This window comes from Triplophysa dalaica, chromosome 12, assembly GCF_015846415.1.
Source record: "Triplophysa dalaica isolate WHDGS20190420 chromosome 12, ASM1584641v1, whole genome shotgun sequence".
In the NCBI taxonomy this organism is placed as follows: Eukaryota; Metazoa; Chordata; class Actinopteri; order Cypriniformes; family Nemacheilidae; genus Triplophysa; species Triplophysa dalaica.
The window spans coordinates 10,483,667-10,498,994 of NC_079553.1; the positions used below are offsets into that span (position 1 = coordinate 10,483,667).

At 38.9% G+C, this 15,328-nt stretch overlaps 2 protein-coding genes across 6 annotated transcripts in view; one reads left to right on the forward strand and one right to left on the reverse strand.

The window, feature by feature from the left end:
* The first annotated feature begins 271 nt into the window (after positions 1-271).
* rxrbb (retinoid x receptor, beta b) lies at positions 272-9,572 on the forward strand. Of its 3 annotated transcripts, none has more exons than XM_056762894.1 (11): positions 272-395; positions 1,485-1,682; positions 1,804-1,951; positions 2,723-2,902; positions 4,934-5,085; positions 5,345-5,474; positions 6,937-7,069; positions 7,154-7,195; positions 7,295-7,386; positions 7,517-7,622; positions 7,701-9,572. In XM_056762894.1, exons 2-11 carry the CDS (start codon positions 1,536-1,538, stop codon positions 7,837-7,839), a joined length of 1,269 nt encoding a protein of 422 aa, XP_056618872.1. In that variant the 5' UTR covers positions 272-395; positions 1,485-1,535; the 3' UTR covers positions 7,840-9,572. The 3 variants fall into 3 exon arrangements, with proteins under 3 accessions (XP_056618872.1, XP_056618869.1, XP_056618870.1); XM_056762891.1 differs by having other exon boundaries at positions 352-499; XM_056762892.1 differs by having other exon boundaries at positions 393-533.
* Positions 9,573-9,675: 103 nt separating this feature from the next.
* Positions 9,676-15,328, reverse strand: part of fhod3b (formin homology 2 domain containing 3b) — a 133,135-nt gene continuing 127,482 nt past the window's right edge. For all 3 annotated transcript variants that reach the window (XM_056762889.1, XM_056762888.1, XM_056762887.1), the window contains 3 exons: positions 12,838-13,018; positions 12,559-12,720; positions 9,676-11,945 (listed from right to left, as the gene is read on the reverse strand). In XM_056762889.1, coding sequence (XP_056618867.1) covers positions 11,863-11,945; positions 12,559-12,720; positions 12,838-13,018 — 426 coding nt within the window. In that variant the 3' untranslated portion in view covers positions 9,676-11,862. The remainder of the gene's footprint in view (positions 11,946-12,558; positions 12,721-12,837; positions 13,019-15,328) is intronic.

Genomic DNA, 15,328 nt, shown 5'->3' on the forward strand with positions numbered 1-15,328 from the left:
TGCATTACAATTACTTTCTATCAATCTGCAGGTGGTTTGTTTAGATTTAAGACACAATAACAAAATAAATTCATCTAACAGAATAAAACACAATAAAAAATGACAACAAAACAAAAACATGATTTTTGACATTTTTTAAAATGGAGTTATCTCCTTTTGGAACCACTCTTCCTATTTTCCTCACTGGTTTATATAAAATGAATCATTACTGCAAAATACACATTTTTAACATAATTTGTCATACTAGTCTTCTTCCCTCTTTCTCCTGTCTAGCAACTCAAAAAAAAGGGTACAGTCTCCCATATATTTATTTAATTAATTGTTTGTTTATTTGCTTGCAAGTATTTCTTATGCGAATAGACCCGCAATGTCCACTAGGAGGCTTGACTAACAAGGTATTTGTCTCGACGTAAACATATATGGCGTGAACTGCAAAATATAGATTAAACGATGCTTTAAAGGACGCAGATCTGCTGTCGGAGGTCGCGGTGTTTGTTGGGTGAGACCGGAGTCGCAAACTTCATGTAAACTCTGTAAGCTTCTGTGCAAATGATGGAAAAACAAACAAACACTTGGTTGAGCTACGCTAGGCTAGGCTAGGCTAACGCGAGCTGTGCGTCGGGTTGCTTTATTAGTTCGTTTTGTCTTTTATCATGCCTTTTCCTTCCGGCTGCACAAAATAACTATTATTTTTACGTATTGTGTGTTGTGTTGTGCATATCGTGTTCGTGTAAACGGGCTTTCGTTTAGTTAGTAGTTTTGGATAGTCCGTTAGCTACGTGCTAAATAATAAATATAACGCAGTAAATATAGAAGTAACACAACGATGCACGTTATCATGCTGAGTAGGTAATTTCAGCCACGTGATATTAATAATATGGATTTGGCTACTGTTAGAGTCCATAGTGTCTGTTTGTCAATGGGTGATCATAAGGAACATATTCAGGCTGCGTATCAAATACATGGCGAGGGGAATAACGTGAACTAAACAGCGTTTTTGGCAAACGTAGGTGTCCAGATGCTTCCATCTTAGTAAACGTCATGCATAGAGGGATTTTAGAGCTGAAAGATGTTCAAACTTAAATGATACCCAAGTATGATGACTACGTAGGCAGATCACTGGGTTATGAAACACAACCCTATCGGCCTAGTCCGCCCAATGATTATTACTAGACTCTCCGAAACGCATCGTTTTGTTTTTAACGCATAATATATATGATGACGTCATGATGCTTGTGATCACAGGCTTTGCAGTAGCATTTATGTTCACTAACTTTAGTTTTACTACCCATTGACATAATGACACGATATGCATTATTGTTACTTTAGCTGGTTTAGTGCTTTTTAATAAACACACTACTTTTTCAATTCAAGAGCAAGTATTCTGTTCAGTATGTTTGCATTTTCTTAACAAACATTCCAATAGAAAGTCTGTGTTCCGCTCTCCTTTTTCTCAACCCCTCAAATGTCTCTCCTGAATCCAGACTATCACAGATCATCAGTCTCCTCTCTGTGGGCCAGTGTAGCACGTATCTATGAACTCCATACCGCCCTCCACATCAGCCGTCAGTAGCCCTGTCAGCTCTGTAGATTCGCCGCTGTCAGCCGTCAGCTCATCCATCGGTTCTCCCGGCGTTCCCGGCACCCCATCTGTTGGCTATGGGCCCAACAGCAGCCCTCAGGTGGGACACCTACTCGGATACCACCTTATATCATAAGATAAATGTATTGCAACTTCACAAATCCAGTACCTGGTGACCTTGGTCTTTTCAACACCTCTGGTCCGTTTTTTATCTCTTGCAGATCAACTCTTCAATGTCTTTGTCTGGGTTACATGCTGTCAGTAGCTCTGATGATGTGAAACCCCCGTTTGGCCTGAAGTCTGTCGGTGGCTCTGGGCCAATGCTGTCTCAGAAACGCATGTGTGCCATTTGTGGGGATCGCTCCTCTGGTGAGTACTACAAAATACAGGTTTACGTTGGGTCTTGTGTAGACAAACCAGTCCCTGTAGTCCATGTGTAGTGTCTTTACATTTGTGGCTTTTTATTAGAATACATTCATGGTACATACTTGGGTCATTCTCACCATTAAAAGAGCATTGAAGTCATGATTTTAAATATAAAACATAAAATTCAGCAACACTAAGAAAGTATCATAATGGAGATAACCTCTGCGTGATATGTTGTGATTTAAATGTTGATTTGTTGATGTTCTTATCCTCCGTAAATGTTTTAAAGGTTGGTTACATGCATCGGTTTTTGCATTGAGCAGGTAGTTTTCTGCATTTAGTAGATTACCCATTTATAATTTTGTCAAAAAATATTCTTCCTAATTGTTGAATAAGGATGAATAAAAACATAGGCGTCATGGTTTTTCTTTTGCAATGGTATTGACATTTTCAAACTGCTGCGGTAATGAGTTTTTTAGGTCTTGTTTTTAAAAAAAATGTTAAAAACGTATAATGTTTCCAAATTAAGCTTAACACGTCAAATATTTTTTGTTGTTGCAACTATTAATTTTTTTTGACATCTTAGAAAGCAAGGTTTTGTGATAATCACCCACTTATTGTGACCATGATGTATTAAATATATGAGTGTATACCGTGTATTTTATGACTTGATAATAATATAGTATTTTATAACGTGGATCTTTAAATCTCTTCATCATCACTTTTCTTTTCTTTTAAAGTGAATTATTTTGTGAACATGATTTATGTGTGCAGGGAAGCACTATGGCGTGTACAGTTGTGAAGGCTGTAAGGGTTTCTTCAAGCGCACAGTTAGGAAGGACTTGAGCTACACGTGTAGGGACAACAAAGAGTGTCTCGTGGATAAACGCCAACGCAACCGCTGCCAGTACTGCCGCTATCAGAAGTGCCTGGCTACGGGAATGAAAAGAGAGGGTAGGTACCTGTCACTTCTCACTGAAGATATAACGCTTATGATAAGATGTAATGTGTCTGCTGTCTATTCATGAATGTTTATGTAGGTGGACAGTGGAGTGTTGTGTAAAGCCTCGGCTGTTTGTATGTGGTTTATGTTAGATCAACATCATGGTGATTATAAATTCTGCATTGTTTCCTCATGAGACTGTGCTGTCAGCTATGTTGGGTGGAACACAATCATCGACTGGTTGGTTTAGTAAAAACAAATAACCAGAAGAAAATCAAGTCACTTTGGCCCAGAAACAGAATTTTAGTTGTGGGTAATTCCTAAATTGCTCATAGCTTTCAACTTAAAATGATAAAAATGTGTCATACATGCGGCTCTTTGAAAAGCTTGTCATCCGTGGGGGAAGAACAAATAGCAGAGATTTGATCCGAGAACAGGTTCTTGAAGAACACTCGCTCACTTAATGAATATGTTTGAGTTGTTCTTGACTATTTCAATAAATATCAAGTCAGTCGTCATTATTTCTGAACTAAAATCGCTACATTTTTAGCCATTTAAGAAATGTTGGCCAAATATAAAATGTAATAAATATGTTATTAAAACATTATATTTTTGTCAGCATATAATATTATTTTGAAAAAAGTTGGCGCTACTGTTGATGTGCTATGTAGGCAGAACACTGTTTTGGAAATGTTGTAATGGCAACACACAACTCGCACATTGTCACATGACCTAAGATTCTTCGATCTAATTCCTAAAGCCTTGCCAAATCAATAATGTCAACAATAATTTGGAGCTGTTAAACCATTAAGCGCATCCAGAATAAAAGTTTTTGTTTACATAATATATGCCTGTGAATATTTATATTATATTTATAAACATATTTACACAAACATTAGTGTTAATTTTGTTTTTATTTTTTGTTTTTATGTTAGTCTTTGTTTTAGTCCCACGACGAATACATTTTTGAGTTTTTATCTTATTTAGTCATCCTTGTCCTGTTTTTGTTTAGTCCAGTTTAGTCGACTAAATGTCTATGCATTTCATCTCGTTCTAGTCACTACAAACATTTTTGTAATGCTGCATAATGGTTAAATGATACAAATTGGTGTTTTGCTAAAAACTATAATCACAATTATTGTTGTTGTTTTTAATGGTATTACATTATAAGTATCTCTCGTACCAATAAGCACAAATCAATAGAATGTCAAATCATGTGCATAGTTTATTCCACTTCATGTAGCTTCTTCTAAGAAGTATTTCTACAGAGGTATGATAAGTGCATAGGCCTATTCATAGACATCCAACCTCTCCCTTAAGCTCTCACGCTCTTCTTGCGTCTTACTGATGCCCGTAAAATATTGACAATTCTCCTGAAACAATGAGACGGGCCGCGAAGGAGAACCCTCAGAATGAAGTCGCTAACGGACTCACAGTTTTTGCATGGTGGGATGTCTTTATTTAGCAACCACAATGGCAAAATGTAGTGGAGATGAACACGGCACGAGCAGCTCATGAGAGATCGCTTAACTCTTGTGTATTGACTTGAGATCCTCAATGACGCTTCCACAGTGAACGCATACATTTTTGTCAACGACATTGCGTGCTGATGAAGTCTTAGTTGTCTATTAATGGCCTTACTTTTCGTCTCGTCTTCCTCCTGGGAAAATAGTCATTGACGAATATTTTTTGTGATTATTTAACGTTAACGAAATTAACACACATGCTCCCCATTCACACCTGAGACCTTGTAACACGAATGAACCGCATGACACTGGATGGGGAAAATGGCTAATTGGGCCCAAATTGAAACTTTTTACTAAGGTGTGTACTCACTTTTTAGTAACGTATTACATAGGCAAAATCATAGGAACCTATTAGAGCAACCTGGTGATAGTATAGGACCTGCTTGATATCCGTACAGGAACCAAATCTGTTCGTAGGGCGGATCTGTGATCACGGGACTCCACATCACTGGGTGTGATACGATACAGATGGTCAGGCTGATAAATTGTTGATAAACGACTTTCTTTCCCCCATAGCTGTTCAGGACGAGCGTCAGAAAAACAAGGAGCGTGATGGAGACGATGAATGCAGCAGCGCAGTGAATGAGGAGATGCCTGTTGAGGCGATCCTGGATGCTGAGATCGCTGTGGAACACAGGACAGACCTGCACTCTGATGCTACCACTTCAGTAAGTACATCAACAAGCCAATATCTGTAATTCAAGAAGGGTTAAGTCCTGCATTTGCTAGTACATGTTCAACATTTGACCTGCAAAGTCAGTGTTGTGTTGTTTGTATTGCAGAGATTGAGATCTTTGTCTTTGAATGATCATTGTTTCTAGTTTAATAGCAGAATCGTTCATGTCATAGACTCTTATCGGTTCAAAAATTCCTATCTTGTTCTCTAGAAGTGATATTTCCTTTAATGCTCTTGTCTGTGTTCTTCAGCCCAATGATCCGGTCACTAACATCTGCCAGGCTGCAGACAAACAGCTCTTCACTCTGGTGGAGTGGGCCAAGAAGATCCCTCACTTCTCGGAGTTGTCATTGGACGACCAGGTCATCCTGCTCAGGGCCGGTACGAGCACTTAACATTCTCACATTCATGTACCAGTGCCTGTCTGGGTACTGTAGACTTGGTTTTTCATTCATTCTGCGTATAGAAATTGTGTTTCCAAGCATGTCTCATTTTAACAGAGTGTCCCAATCGGATATTTAATCTGTGTTGACTCTAGCACAAAAAAACTAAGACTAAATCCATCCATCCATCCATTTTCTACCGCTTATCCGAACTACCTCGGGTCACGGGGAGCCTGCGCCTATCTCAGGAGTCATCGGGCATCAAGGCAGGATACACCCTGGATGGAGTGCCAACCCATCGCAGGGCACACACACTCACTCATTCACTCACACACACACTCATACCCTACGGACAATTTTTCCAGAGATGCCAATCAACCTACCATGCATGTCTTTGGACCAGGGGAGGAAACCGGAGTACCCGGAGGAAACCCCCGAGGCACGGGGAGAACATGCAAACTCCACACACACAAGTCGGAAGCGGGAATCGAACACCCAACCCTGGAGGTGTGATGCGAACGTGCTAACCACTAAGCCACCGTGCCCCCCCCCTAAGACTAAGTCAAAGATCTTAAATATGTTGCTACTGGGACATGCACTGAACCAAAAAAGTATTTGAACACATAAACACACCTAACTTGTCTGAATGTCAAGGCATTAGATAACAACAGCATCTGCATACAATTAATGCTGGACCTATTTTAAGAACAGCGTCATCTATCCGAGTCATTTTATACCCAACAAATGTCTTTTTGTGAAGTATTTACTTGAAAACTGTGTTTGTTCTGTCTGTCTTTTACACAATTTAATTATAATTCAAATCCAATTTAAATAAATTTCTATAGCACTTTATTACAATTTGCATTGTTGCAAAGAAGCTTTACAGAAACAAACATAAGATCAATTAACTTAGAATATAGGAAAACGTAACCATGAACAGTACAAGTATGGAACAAGTATTAGTATTCATAACTGGTCATGAAAAGTAGTTGCTTGTCTTTAAAGGGATAATAAAAAATCTGTCATCATTTATTCCCCTCATTCTTAACCTGTATTTGACTCTTTCTTCAGTTGAACACAAAAGAAGATTCTTTGAAGAACGTTGATCCTCATTGACTGTCAGTGTATAGACCTAAAACCAAGAGGATATTTTAAGAAATGTCTCATTGGTTTGGTGACCATACAATTAAAGTCAATGGGGCCAACGTTACCAACATTCTTCAAAATATCTTCTTTTGTGTTGTGCAGAAGAAAGTCTTAACGGTGTGAAATAACATGAGGGTGAGTAAATAAAGAATGTTCATTTTTTGATGAACAATTTCTTAAACGTATCTTAAACGATAGATAAACATCAACATTTACAAAGTATAAAACCTGAAACCTTTGGGAAGCAGCTGCTAAATGCATGAATGTAAGTGTAAGTTTGTTAATAAATCCATGTGATGATTGTCGTAACACAGGATGGAATGAGCTTCTTATTGCTGCCTTCTCTCATCGCTCCATCAGCGTGAAGGATGAGATCCTGTTGGCCACAGGTCTGCATGTATCCAGAGACAGTACTCACAACTTGGGCGTGGAGGCCTTTTTTGACAGGTAACACCACGCTTCCTGTTTAACACCCATTTAATGTGTTACCTTGTCTTTTTTGATGTTGAACACATTTTAATGTTTGTACAGGGAGAGCACGCACAGTGCAGAGGTGGGGGCTTTATTTGACAGGTGATGTCTGCACTCATTTTCTTGTTAAAGTTCTATTGCTGACGGTCATTTGGAATTCCTTGAATGACAAGTACTCTTAATTTTTGGACACGTCTGCAGGGTGCTTACTGAGTTGGTCTGTAAGATGCGTGATATGCAAATGGACAAGACTGAACTCGGCTGTCTGCGCGCCATAGTTCTGTTCAACCCAGGTGAGCGGATTGCTTCATTGGTTTAAAAGTTACGGTGTCATTTGATCTGGAGTGCTAATGTGATTTTAATGGCATCAAATGTTTCCGTCCTTCTAAATGGATGGAATGGATGTCCGGTTTTTTATATTAGATGCCAAAGGTCTGACGAGCACCAGTGAGGTGGAGCTTCTGAGAGAGAAAGTGTATGCGTCCTTGGAGTCCTACTGCAAGCAGAAGTACCCCGACCAGCAGGGGAGGTGAGAGGACTCTCTGAATTCACCAAACAGCCACTTTAAAGCCCAAAATCTCACAACTAATGAACCTCTCGATTACAGATTTGCCAAGCTCCTCCTCCGGCTGCCTGCGTTGCGTTCCATTGGGCTCAAGTGTCTGGAGCATCTGTTCTTTTTTAAGCTGATCGGAGACACCCCCATTGACACTTTTCTCATGGAGATGCTGGAGTCACCCCACTAGCTTCATCGGAAAGAGAGAGATTGGGAGACAGGGTTTCAGCCCTAGGTCCTGGAGATAACTGTGACTGCACTTTTCCTTCCCAGGGGAATTACAGCAATTGGTCCGCCTCTGGTCTGGGGGTATTTTTGTCTTTTGTTTTCTCTCGACTTTCTCTTAAAGTGCACCACAGAATCTAGAGACCCAAAACTTGCCATGAAAATTGTTGGTGCTACATTTCAATAGTAAGCTAATTCTTTATATAAAAGAAAACAAGTTCAAAAACGTTTGTAAGAATGAAAGCTCCAATTACCTGACTGGTTTAGATAAGCGGGGTTTACATTTTGATAGATCCATTTGAGGCTTTTAAAACACTGTGGATGATAAGCTTTAATTGTACGTATGTGTGCTTCACCATCTCTTGAGTTTGGGTGCTTACTTTTATGACTTATTTTATTTCGCCCCGACCTACAAGGACTGACTGGTCACTTGGGCAGAGAGATGAATGAGTATTTGGTATTCTAGGTTTAAATTGACCTGACTTTGCTGGTCTGAGGAATCTGGCAAAGAGATCTTTATGCAATGAAGCTTGAAAAACAGAAAAGATGCATAATCTAAAAAAATGTACACAATTTACATTATACTGTGCAATGTTAAGCTTAAATACAGAGGTGGATGTGAGAGAAACGCAAGCACTCTTTTTTTATCTCACTCATTCATTTTATTATCCTGTCATGAGGGCCCTAACTGAGAAATGCTTGATGTTCTTATTTTAACATATGAGAGTAAAAAGGAAAATACAAGTCTCTCTTCACATCATCAGCATTTATTGTACGAGGCCGGTAGATTTCTTTCATTCTTTTTGTTTTGCCTAAAGTGTCCTAAAGGCCAAATCGTCTTAAAAGCTGCTTCGGCTGTCAGTTAACAAAACACTTTTCATCACATATCAGGTGACTGTAAAAGTGATAATTCCTTAAGTGAACTGCACTACTCTAAAAATGTCATTCCGTTTTATTTTTTTACCAGGGTCAGGATTTTTATGTTTACTTTGGTGCTTAGGAATTGACATTTGATATTACAACCCTAAAAAAAAATGCACATCCAAAACAGCTTCATACAGATACTAAATCTGAGCAATATAAGAGTGCTTTTCTATTTCGAAAAAACCTTCCAACTTGAAATGTATACAATGAATTTATTCTAGTACTGTGCAGACCCTATTGTTCAGGGACACCGTGTAGCTATCCTGTAGAGTAGGCTAGGAATCCGTATGTATTCTCTCTATGCTTTTATCACTTTCTTTAGTGTGTAGTTGGCTTACAACTTGCCGAAAAAAAGACATTGTTTGCACTGGATTTTACCAGAAATCCTAGATTTTGGATTTTGTCTTTTATTTTCTCATTGATCTGAGCTTTCCTTTGACTTGCCATTGATTTTTTTGCTTTCGTTTTTGCTTTCCATGGCATCTCTCTGTCCATTTTGAATAAAGTTATGGGGACAAATGCAAACTCACTCGCCATAGATATATCTAACACAACACAAGGTTGTTTTTGTATGGTCTTGTACAACCAACATCTTTACTGCATTAGGCATGTTACATGTCTGTTGTTGCACTAAAATTGTCATACATTTATGATAGTAATGAGATTCCATCACGTTTGGATGTTGTCACGGCTCATTTTAGAGGAGCCTGGTGATGCTGAAAGAGAACCATCTGCTGTACATGACCCTAAATAAAGGTGGTGATGTCTAACGTCCGTGTGCTTGGAGACTTTTTGTATGAATGAGTGATGTGCGGTCAACCCTCCCATAAATAAACTACTATTTCCAAGAAAGAAATGGTCGAACTCGGCATTTGAGTGCGGCTTTAAAAGCTTTTATTGCAAAGTACAGTAAATGCCTTTTGGAATTTGAAACACAAACGTTCACATTCTAGATGATCTTCTATTCATTACCAACATTTATGGCACACATTGGGTGAAACTCTGAACGCAAGTGCAATATCATCAAAGGCCATTTGCGAAGGGCGGATGGGTGCATGACAATGTTTCAAGTCTGTGCTGCGTAAACGCATGAAACATGACCAAAAAAGCTAAATTTACAGGGTACTTGCGTATCCCCAGACAAGAGGTGCCTGCTGATATTTTAGTTATAGTTTCGAACCATGCATGGCTTACTTTCTCTTAAATTAGACTTTTCACAGAATAACACTGCTTTTGACCTATAATACACTATTCTATACAAAACATGAACACGAACACAAAAATTAAAAACGTTTAAGTGACATTTACACAATTTTACAGCATCTGTCATGTTAAGCCTCTACTTTACACGTATCTAATCTCTTATCCACAGAATACTCAGAAAAAATCTGAGGGAGAGGTGAAAAAAAACAACAGTCTTAACAATACTCAATATTCCAATTCCTTTCGAAATTGCATGCTACACATGATAAGGTGCTGAATGGTAGGTACCACTATCACAAACATCGGATCTCTCTGGGGTTAATATTCAGAAAACCTTTCATTTATGTGTTTACCAATGAAATTAAAGCCTGCTTATGTTAAAGGAACAGTTCACCCCCAAAAATTGTTTTTTGTCTTATTCTAAACCTGTTTGACTTTCTTCTACAGAACAAATAAGATATTTTGAAGAATGTTGGTAACCAAACAACACTGATCCCCATTGACGTTCATTATATGGGCACAAAACCGCACAGCAATTTCTCAAAATATCTTCTTTTATGTTTCACAGAAGAGAGTTTTGATCAAGGGTGAATAAATGCTCTCAGAATTTTTATTTTGCGCTGAATTATCCCTTAAAAAAACCAACCTGAGTGTCTCTCTCCTGTTCCAGAAATCAGATGTGTTCCTGAAGAGCATTTCTTCAAGGCACGCGTATGTTAAAAATATTGCCTTTCGTTGAACAAACATAGCTAGACGATTGTCTATTTTTGCTTCTTAAAAGTCAATGAGAAAACCAAAGTTAAGACAAAACTTACATGAAAACGACTACGTTGTAAGAAATGGAAAAAGACTAGACTCACTACTTCTCTCTCATTTGTGTGCAATGAATCTACATCAATGTTAAATGAGTTTTGTTGAAACAAGAAAAATTCAGCGTATTTCGCGACAACAGTGTATGTGGTCTATGACGATTTGAACTCGAATTCAGGCTACATTTGAAACTAAATGAACGTGAACATTACAAGAAGTCCTGCTTTTCAAACAAACAAAAGCTGTAAGCCCAAGGACAGTTGCTCATGATTTACATTAGATATCAATTTTGAAGGTGATACCGATCAATTCCATCTGTATCTAAGCAAACATCCAGTAAAATTGAAGGTGAGGATCCCATCGTCTTCAAAAATAGTTCTTTGGGTTCATTCTGAAGGCCACAGCGGATAGAGACCTAAGAGCCGTTTGTCTCTTTACTGGATGACAACACATCAGTGTTCTGCAGGCTGTGTTTGTCCGAGCATCTACAAACGTTGTGCATCAGGAAGTTGCGCAGCAACTGTGCTTATTCTCATTTGGAAATGCATTGAAATGATTGTTTGGGAAATCACGTTTAGAGTCCACAGGTACACGAAACTCAAAAGTAGGAACAGTGGACGTTGAACCTGAGTGATATTACGGATTCTATTCAGCCAGGTACACACTGTGGGATTTCACACAATGTCAGAACATCCTCAAAGGCTTAGATTCATCATCAAGATGATCATTTTGCGCTATAAATCATGGCCAAAATCACACAGTGTGCATCTGGCTTTAGATTTGGGACATTACGCAAATGAAGACGAAGCCAGGTAATGCGGTAAGGGTTGACTACAGGTCCCATGTTAAATATAGTATGATGGGCTAGTGATTATAATCCCTTTCATTTGTAAGAATAAGTCGCCCACAGCGATAACCACTGCGAAACACACCCAGAAACATGCATCTGCTGCAAGATCCAAATCAAAGCAAACACAATCTGAAGTGTCCTTATCCAGGTGATGTGGAAAGAGAGAGTGTTGGCTGAGACCCTGAGTGGCTGCCGTCTGTCTCACACTTGCATCTCAGAGCCGCTGGCCAATCCCAGCGCCTGTGCTTCTTCTACCGTGAGCCCGTTCTTCAGTGTTCTTCTCACTGTACCAGGGGGAAAGACAGGGCTTGTTTATTTAGAAAAAGACAATAGTGTGGTTCATTCATAGAAGGATCAATACAGCGTTTTTATGAGGGCGTCCATTCAAACTGTTTTAATTTTCGCCAGTAGAGGTCGCATATTTAAAAAAATAACAAAGGCATCGCTTGATGCTGTGAAGGAGTGTGGAATAATGGAAAGTTGTCGTTTTAACCTCCATTAGCCATGGAAATCTATCTGAAGGGTCTCACAAATCATGTCTGTGGATGAGGTAATGAAATAAAGTTTTATAACTTTTCCGTCTGATGGCATGGTTTTATTTCATTCTACTCTAAGCAACAAAAAATCCACGACACTGTGCTAGTGGTTTTTGGATATTTTACATATAATATGTTTTCACTTTGCTCCTTAATGCAAATATACTGCATACAGCATTAGTTTAACTAACCAAAGCTAAAAGTTGGGAAGCTGAATGTTTCATTGTTCCTCCCACGATAAAATCATTTACATTAAAAGTGAAATTAAGGTTTATAAATGATTATTTTAAAGTATGTAATGGCCTTCTATGGTATGAAACACTTTAGATAGGAGCGTCCGAGGTACATGTGTTAGACTTACAGGATTTACGGTTGGCTCGAGAGCGTTTCCTCTCGCGGGGCTGCGAGCGTTGACTGGGGCCCTGAGTGGCTGATTTCACAATACGTTCCATGATCTCATCCGCCGTGTCATTTCCGCAATTTGAAGAGTCTTCGTTTGCAGCAGACAAAAGTGCAGTATGGCCTACGAGAAGTGGTTTTTATTGTATTATACATCTTTTCATTGTATTAATAGTTTACAAAAAGCCTGGATGAAACCCTTTTTAACATCTGCAGATACTTTGAATGTGTCTGAATTTACCTCGGCTGGCTCGGGTCCGTGTGCGCAGACCAGGGAGAACAGAGGAGGCACTGTCGCCGCCCTGCAGGCTGGTACGAAGTACTGCAGTCATCTGCTCATGTTCAGCTACATCCTCCGTATAGCCCAAACCCTGTGGCTGAGAATCCTGCCCATCTAAAGGTGTGCCTGCAAACTTTCCACTCTGAAAACACAACACACACAGCAAATAGTAAGCTGTTCTGTTTTACAAATTATGAACCAAAAATAATAATATGGGAGAAAGAGATTTTTGTATCATCAGCATTGTTATGCCAAATTAATATGACTAGGAGGAGAACACATTTCTGTTTAAGCTGTATATATTAACATTGTTGTATAAACATATTGTATAAAAGTTTATACATTTCTGCATAAATACAAAAAAGAAACTTCCTAAATATGCATTCAATGTGTTATTGGACAATCACCACAAAGCAATCTGTCAGCAACTTACAGTTTAGTGTATAATTCAAACATATTCTTAGCACATTAGTAGATTGATGCTGCCTTCACGTGCCCTCAGAAATGTGATAATTCCCACTTCAGAAGTCATGACTCCGAGCTTGTTGTATTCAAGTTAGTTGAGCACTATCTAGTCAGCTTGCTGACTATTCTGAAATATTGGTGAAATACATGCTATTTTCGCTGTGTTAAAACATACAAAATACTTCAAATGATTATTCATGTGTGTAAATATGTACTAGTTTCACAACAAGACTATGCAATGAAGCTGTTGCGGAAAACGAAATAAGTATATCAGAGTGGAAATCATTCTACCATCTGCGATGTTGAATTTTTAGGGGCCCGCCCATCTTGGGAACTTGCAAATCAAAATTATTTCCCAACTTCCCAGTGGGAGATGCGACATCTGAGGGCGCTCATGTACAATTTTTACTTTGAAAACTCACATTTCTGATAATTCGGAGAGCACATGAATGCAGCATAACACACAAGGATGGACATCTTTCATAATAAAAGTCAGGCATTAAAGGCGGGGTGTCCGATTTCCGAATTACGCTTGTTTAGACAAAGTCTGGCCGAGTACCAAAACAAGCTCGTAGTCAAACAGCTGTAAGGTGCACAGTGGACAGGATGGACATTAGTCGAGCGCTGACGAAAGCGAAAGATGGGGGTATGGTTGTGTCTGTTTTGGTGATTTGAACATGAGAAATCGGACACCCCGCATTTAACATGATAACAACAGATTCAATAACCACAAATTCCAACAAACCATTCATTCACCAGTCTGAGCTAAAAACCATGCTCAGCTTTGTTAAACATCGCGTTCATATTCACTTCAATTCCAGATGGAAAGACAAAACAGTTGGATAAGATGTAAAACAAAGGTTCACAAAATAATATTTCCATCTGAATTTTTTTGAGAACATTAACTAGCTGTGATTTCCGAAAACCTGTCCTTTTGTCTAGCTGTTAAAGAACACATCACAAACTCACATCAGAACTCAGGACAGGTGATACATGCCACACATTACAGGTGAACCCTGACCGTGCCAAACACACACTGTACTCTCATACCTCATCCTCATCTTCCTCCTCACTCTACAGAGAAACAAATCCAACATGTGACAAAACAATATTTTTGAAACTGTGCTTACGAAAAAATGTGATGATGTGTAATATTCTTATTTTAATTTTTAGGTAAAAAAACAAGTGTCGTCCAGACCAAAGTGATTTGGACTTATTGTTTAATAGCAACGAAAATCATGTGACCCTAAGCTCCTCCTCCTCCACCACAGCTGAAGAGCCAAGCGCTCTCTAGACTGTTTTCAGGGCTCCTGCAGGGACATCCAAAGGTTTATATTTTCACACAGAGATTGAATTAGACATCCCGCTTACACTTAGTGAAGACCCCCGCCAAGCATAACATGCCACGAGAGGCTGTCCTGGCCATGACTTCCCCCAAGAGAGGTGTACGTTTGACCTCCAATAACTGTGTGGAGTTATATCTACCCAGGGCAAATCTAGAACTACAAAACCTGTGACATTAAAGCACTTGGTTTACACCACTGTATTGTTGTAATTGAATGTGTGAGAGGGTTCTGAGGTTATTCTGAACATTCAGAGATACAAATACACACACTGCAAAAACCGGTTTAGAGAAGCTTGAATGTGAAAGTAAAGATAGATGGAAAAGAGAGATTGTTCGTGTATGAATGACATACAAGTTCCATCTGCTAGTAAAATGACTCCCTCTAGTGGTACAATACAACAGCTCCTTGATCTCAAATGTGTGAAGGAGCCCGTAAAGACATTTGCACTATGATAGTACTGTACAGTGTTACTAAAAAGCTTAGAATAGCATTAGGAAGGTGATGAGTTAAAATCCCAATGAATGTACATACTGTTGAATGTATGGATTGAAGAAAAGTGTCTGACATCTGCATAAACTAAAAGGAAATCAAAAAACTGAAATTGTGAAGCCCTTGGCAGCGCTTCTCATTAAAGCGAGAGT

Coding starts and splice junctions, on each gene's coding strand:
- rxrbb (XM_056762894.1), top strand. CDS start 1,536: ATGAACTCCATACCGCCCTCCACATCAGCCGTCAGTAGCCCTGTCAGC. Junction 1,683..1,803: donor GGCCCAACAGCAGCCCTCAG/GTGGGACACCTA, acceptor TATCTCTTGCAG/ATCAACTCTTCAATGTCTTT. Junction 7,387..7,516: donor CATAGTTCTGTTCAACCCAG/GTGAGCGGATTG, acceptor TTTTTATATTAG/ATGCCAAAGGTCTGACGAGC.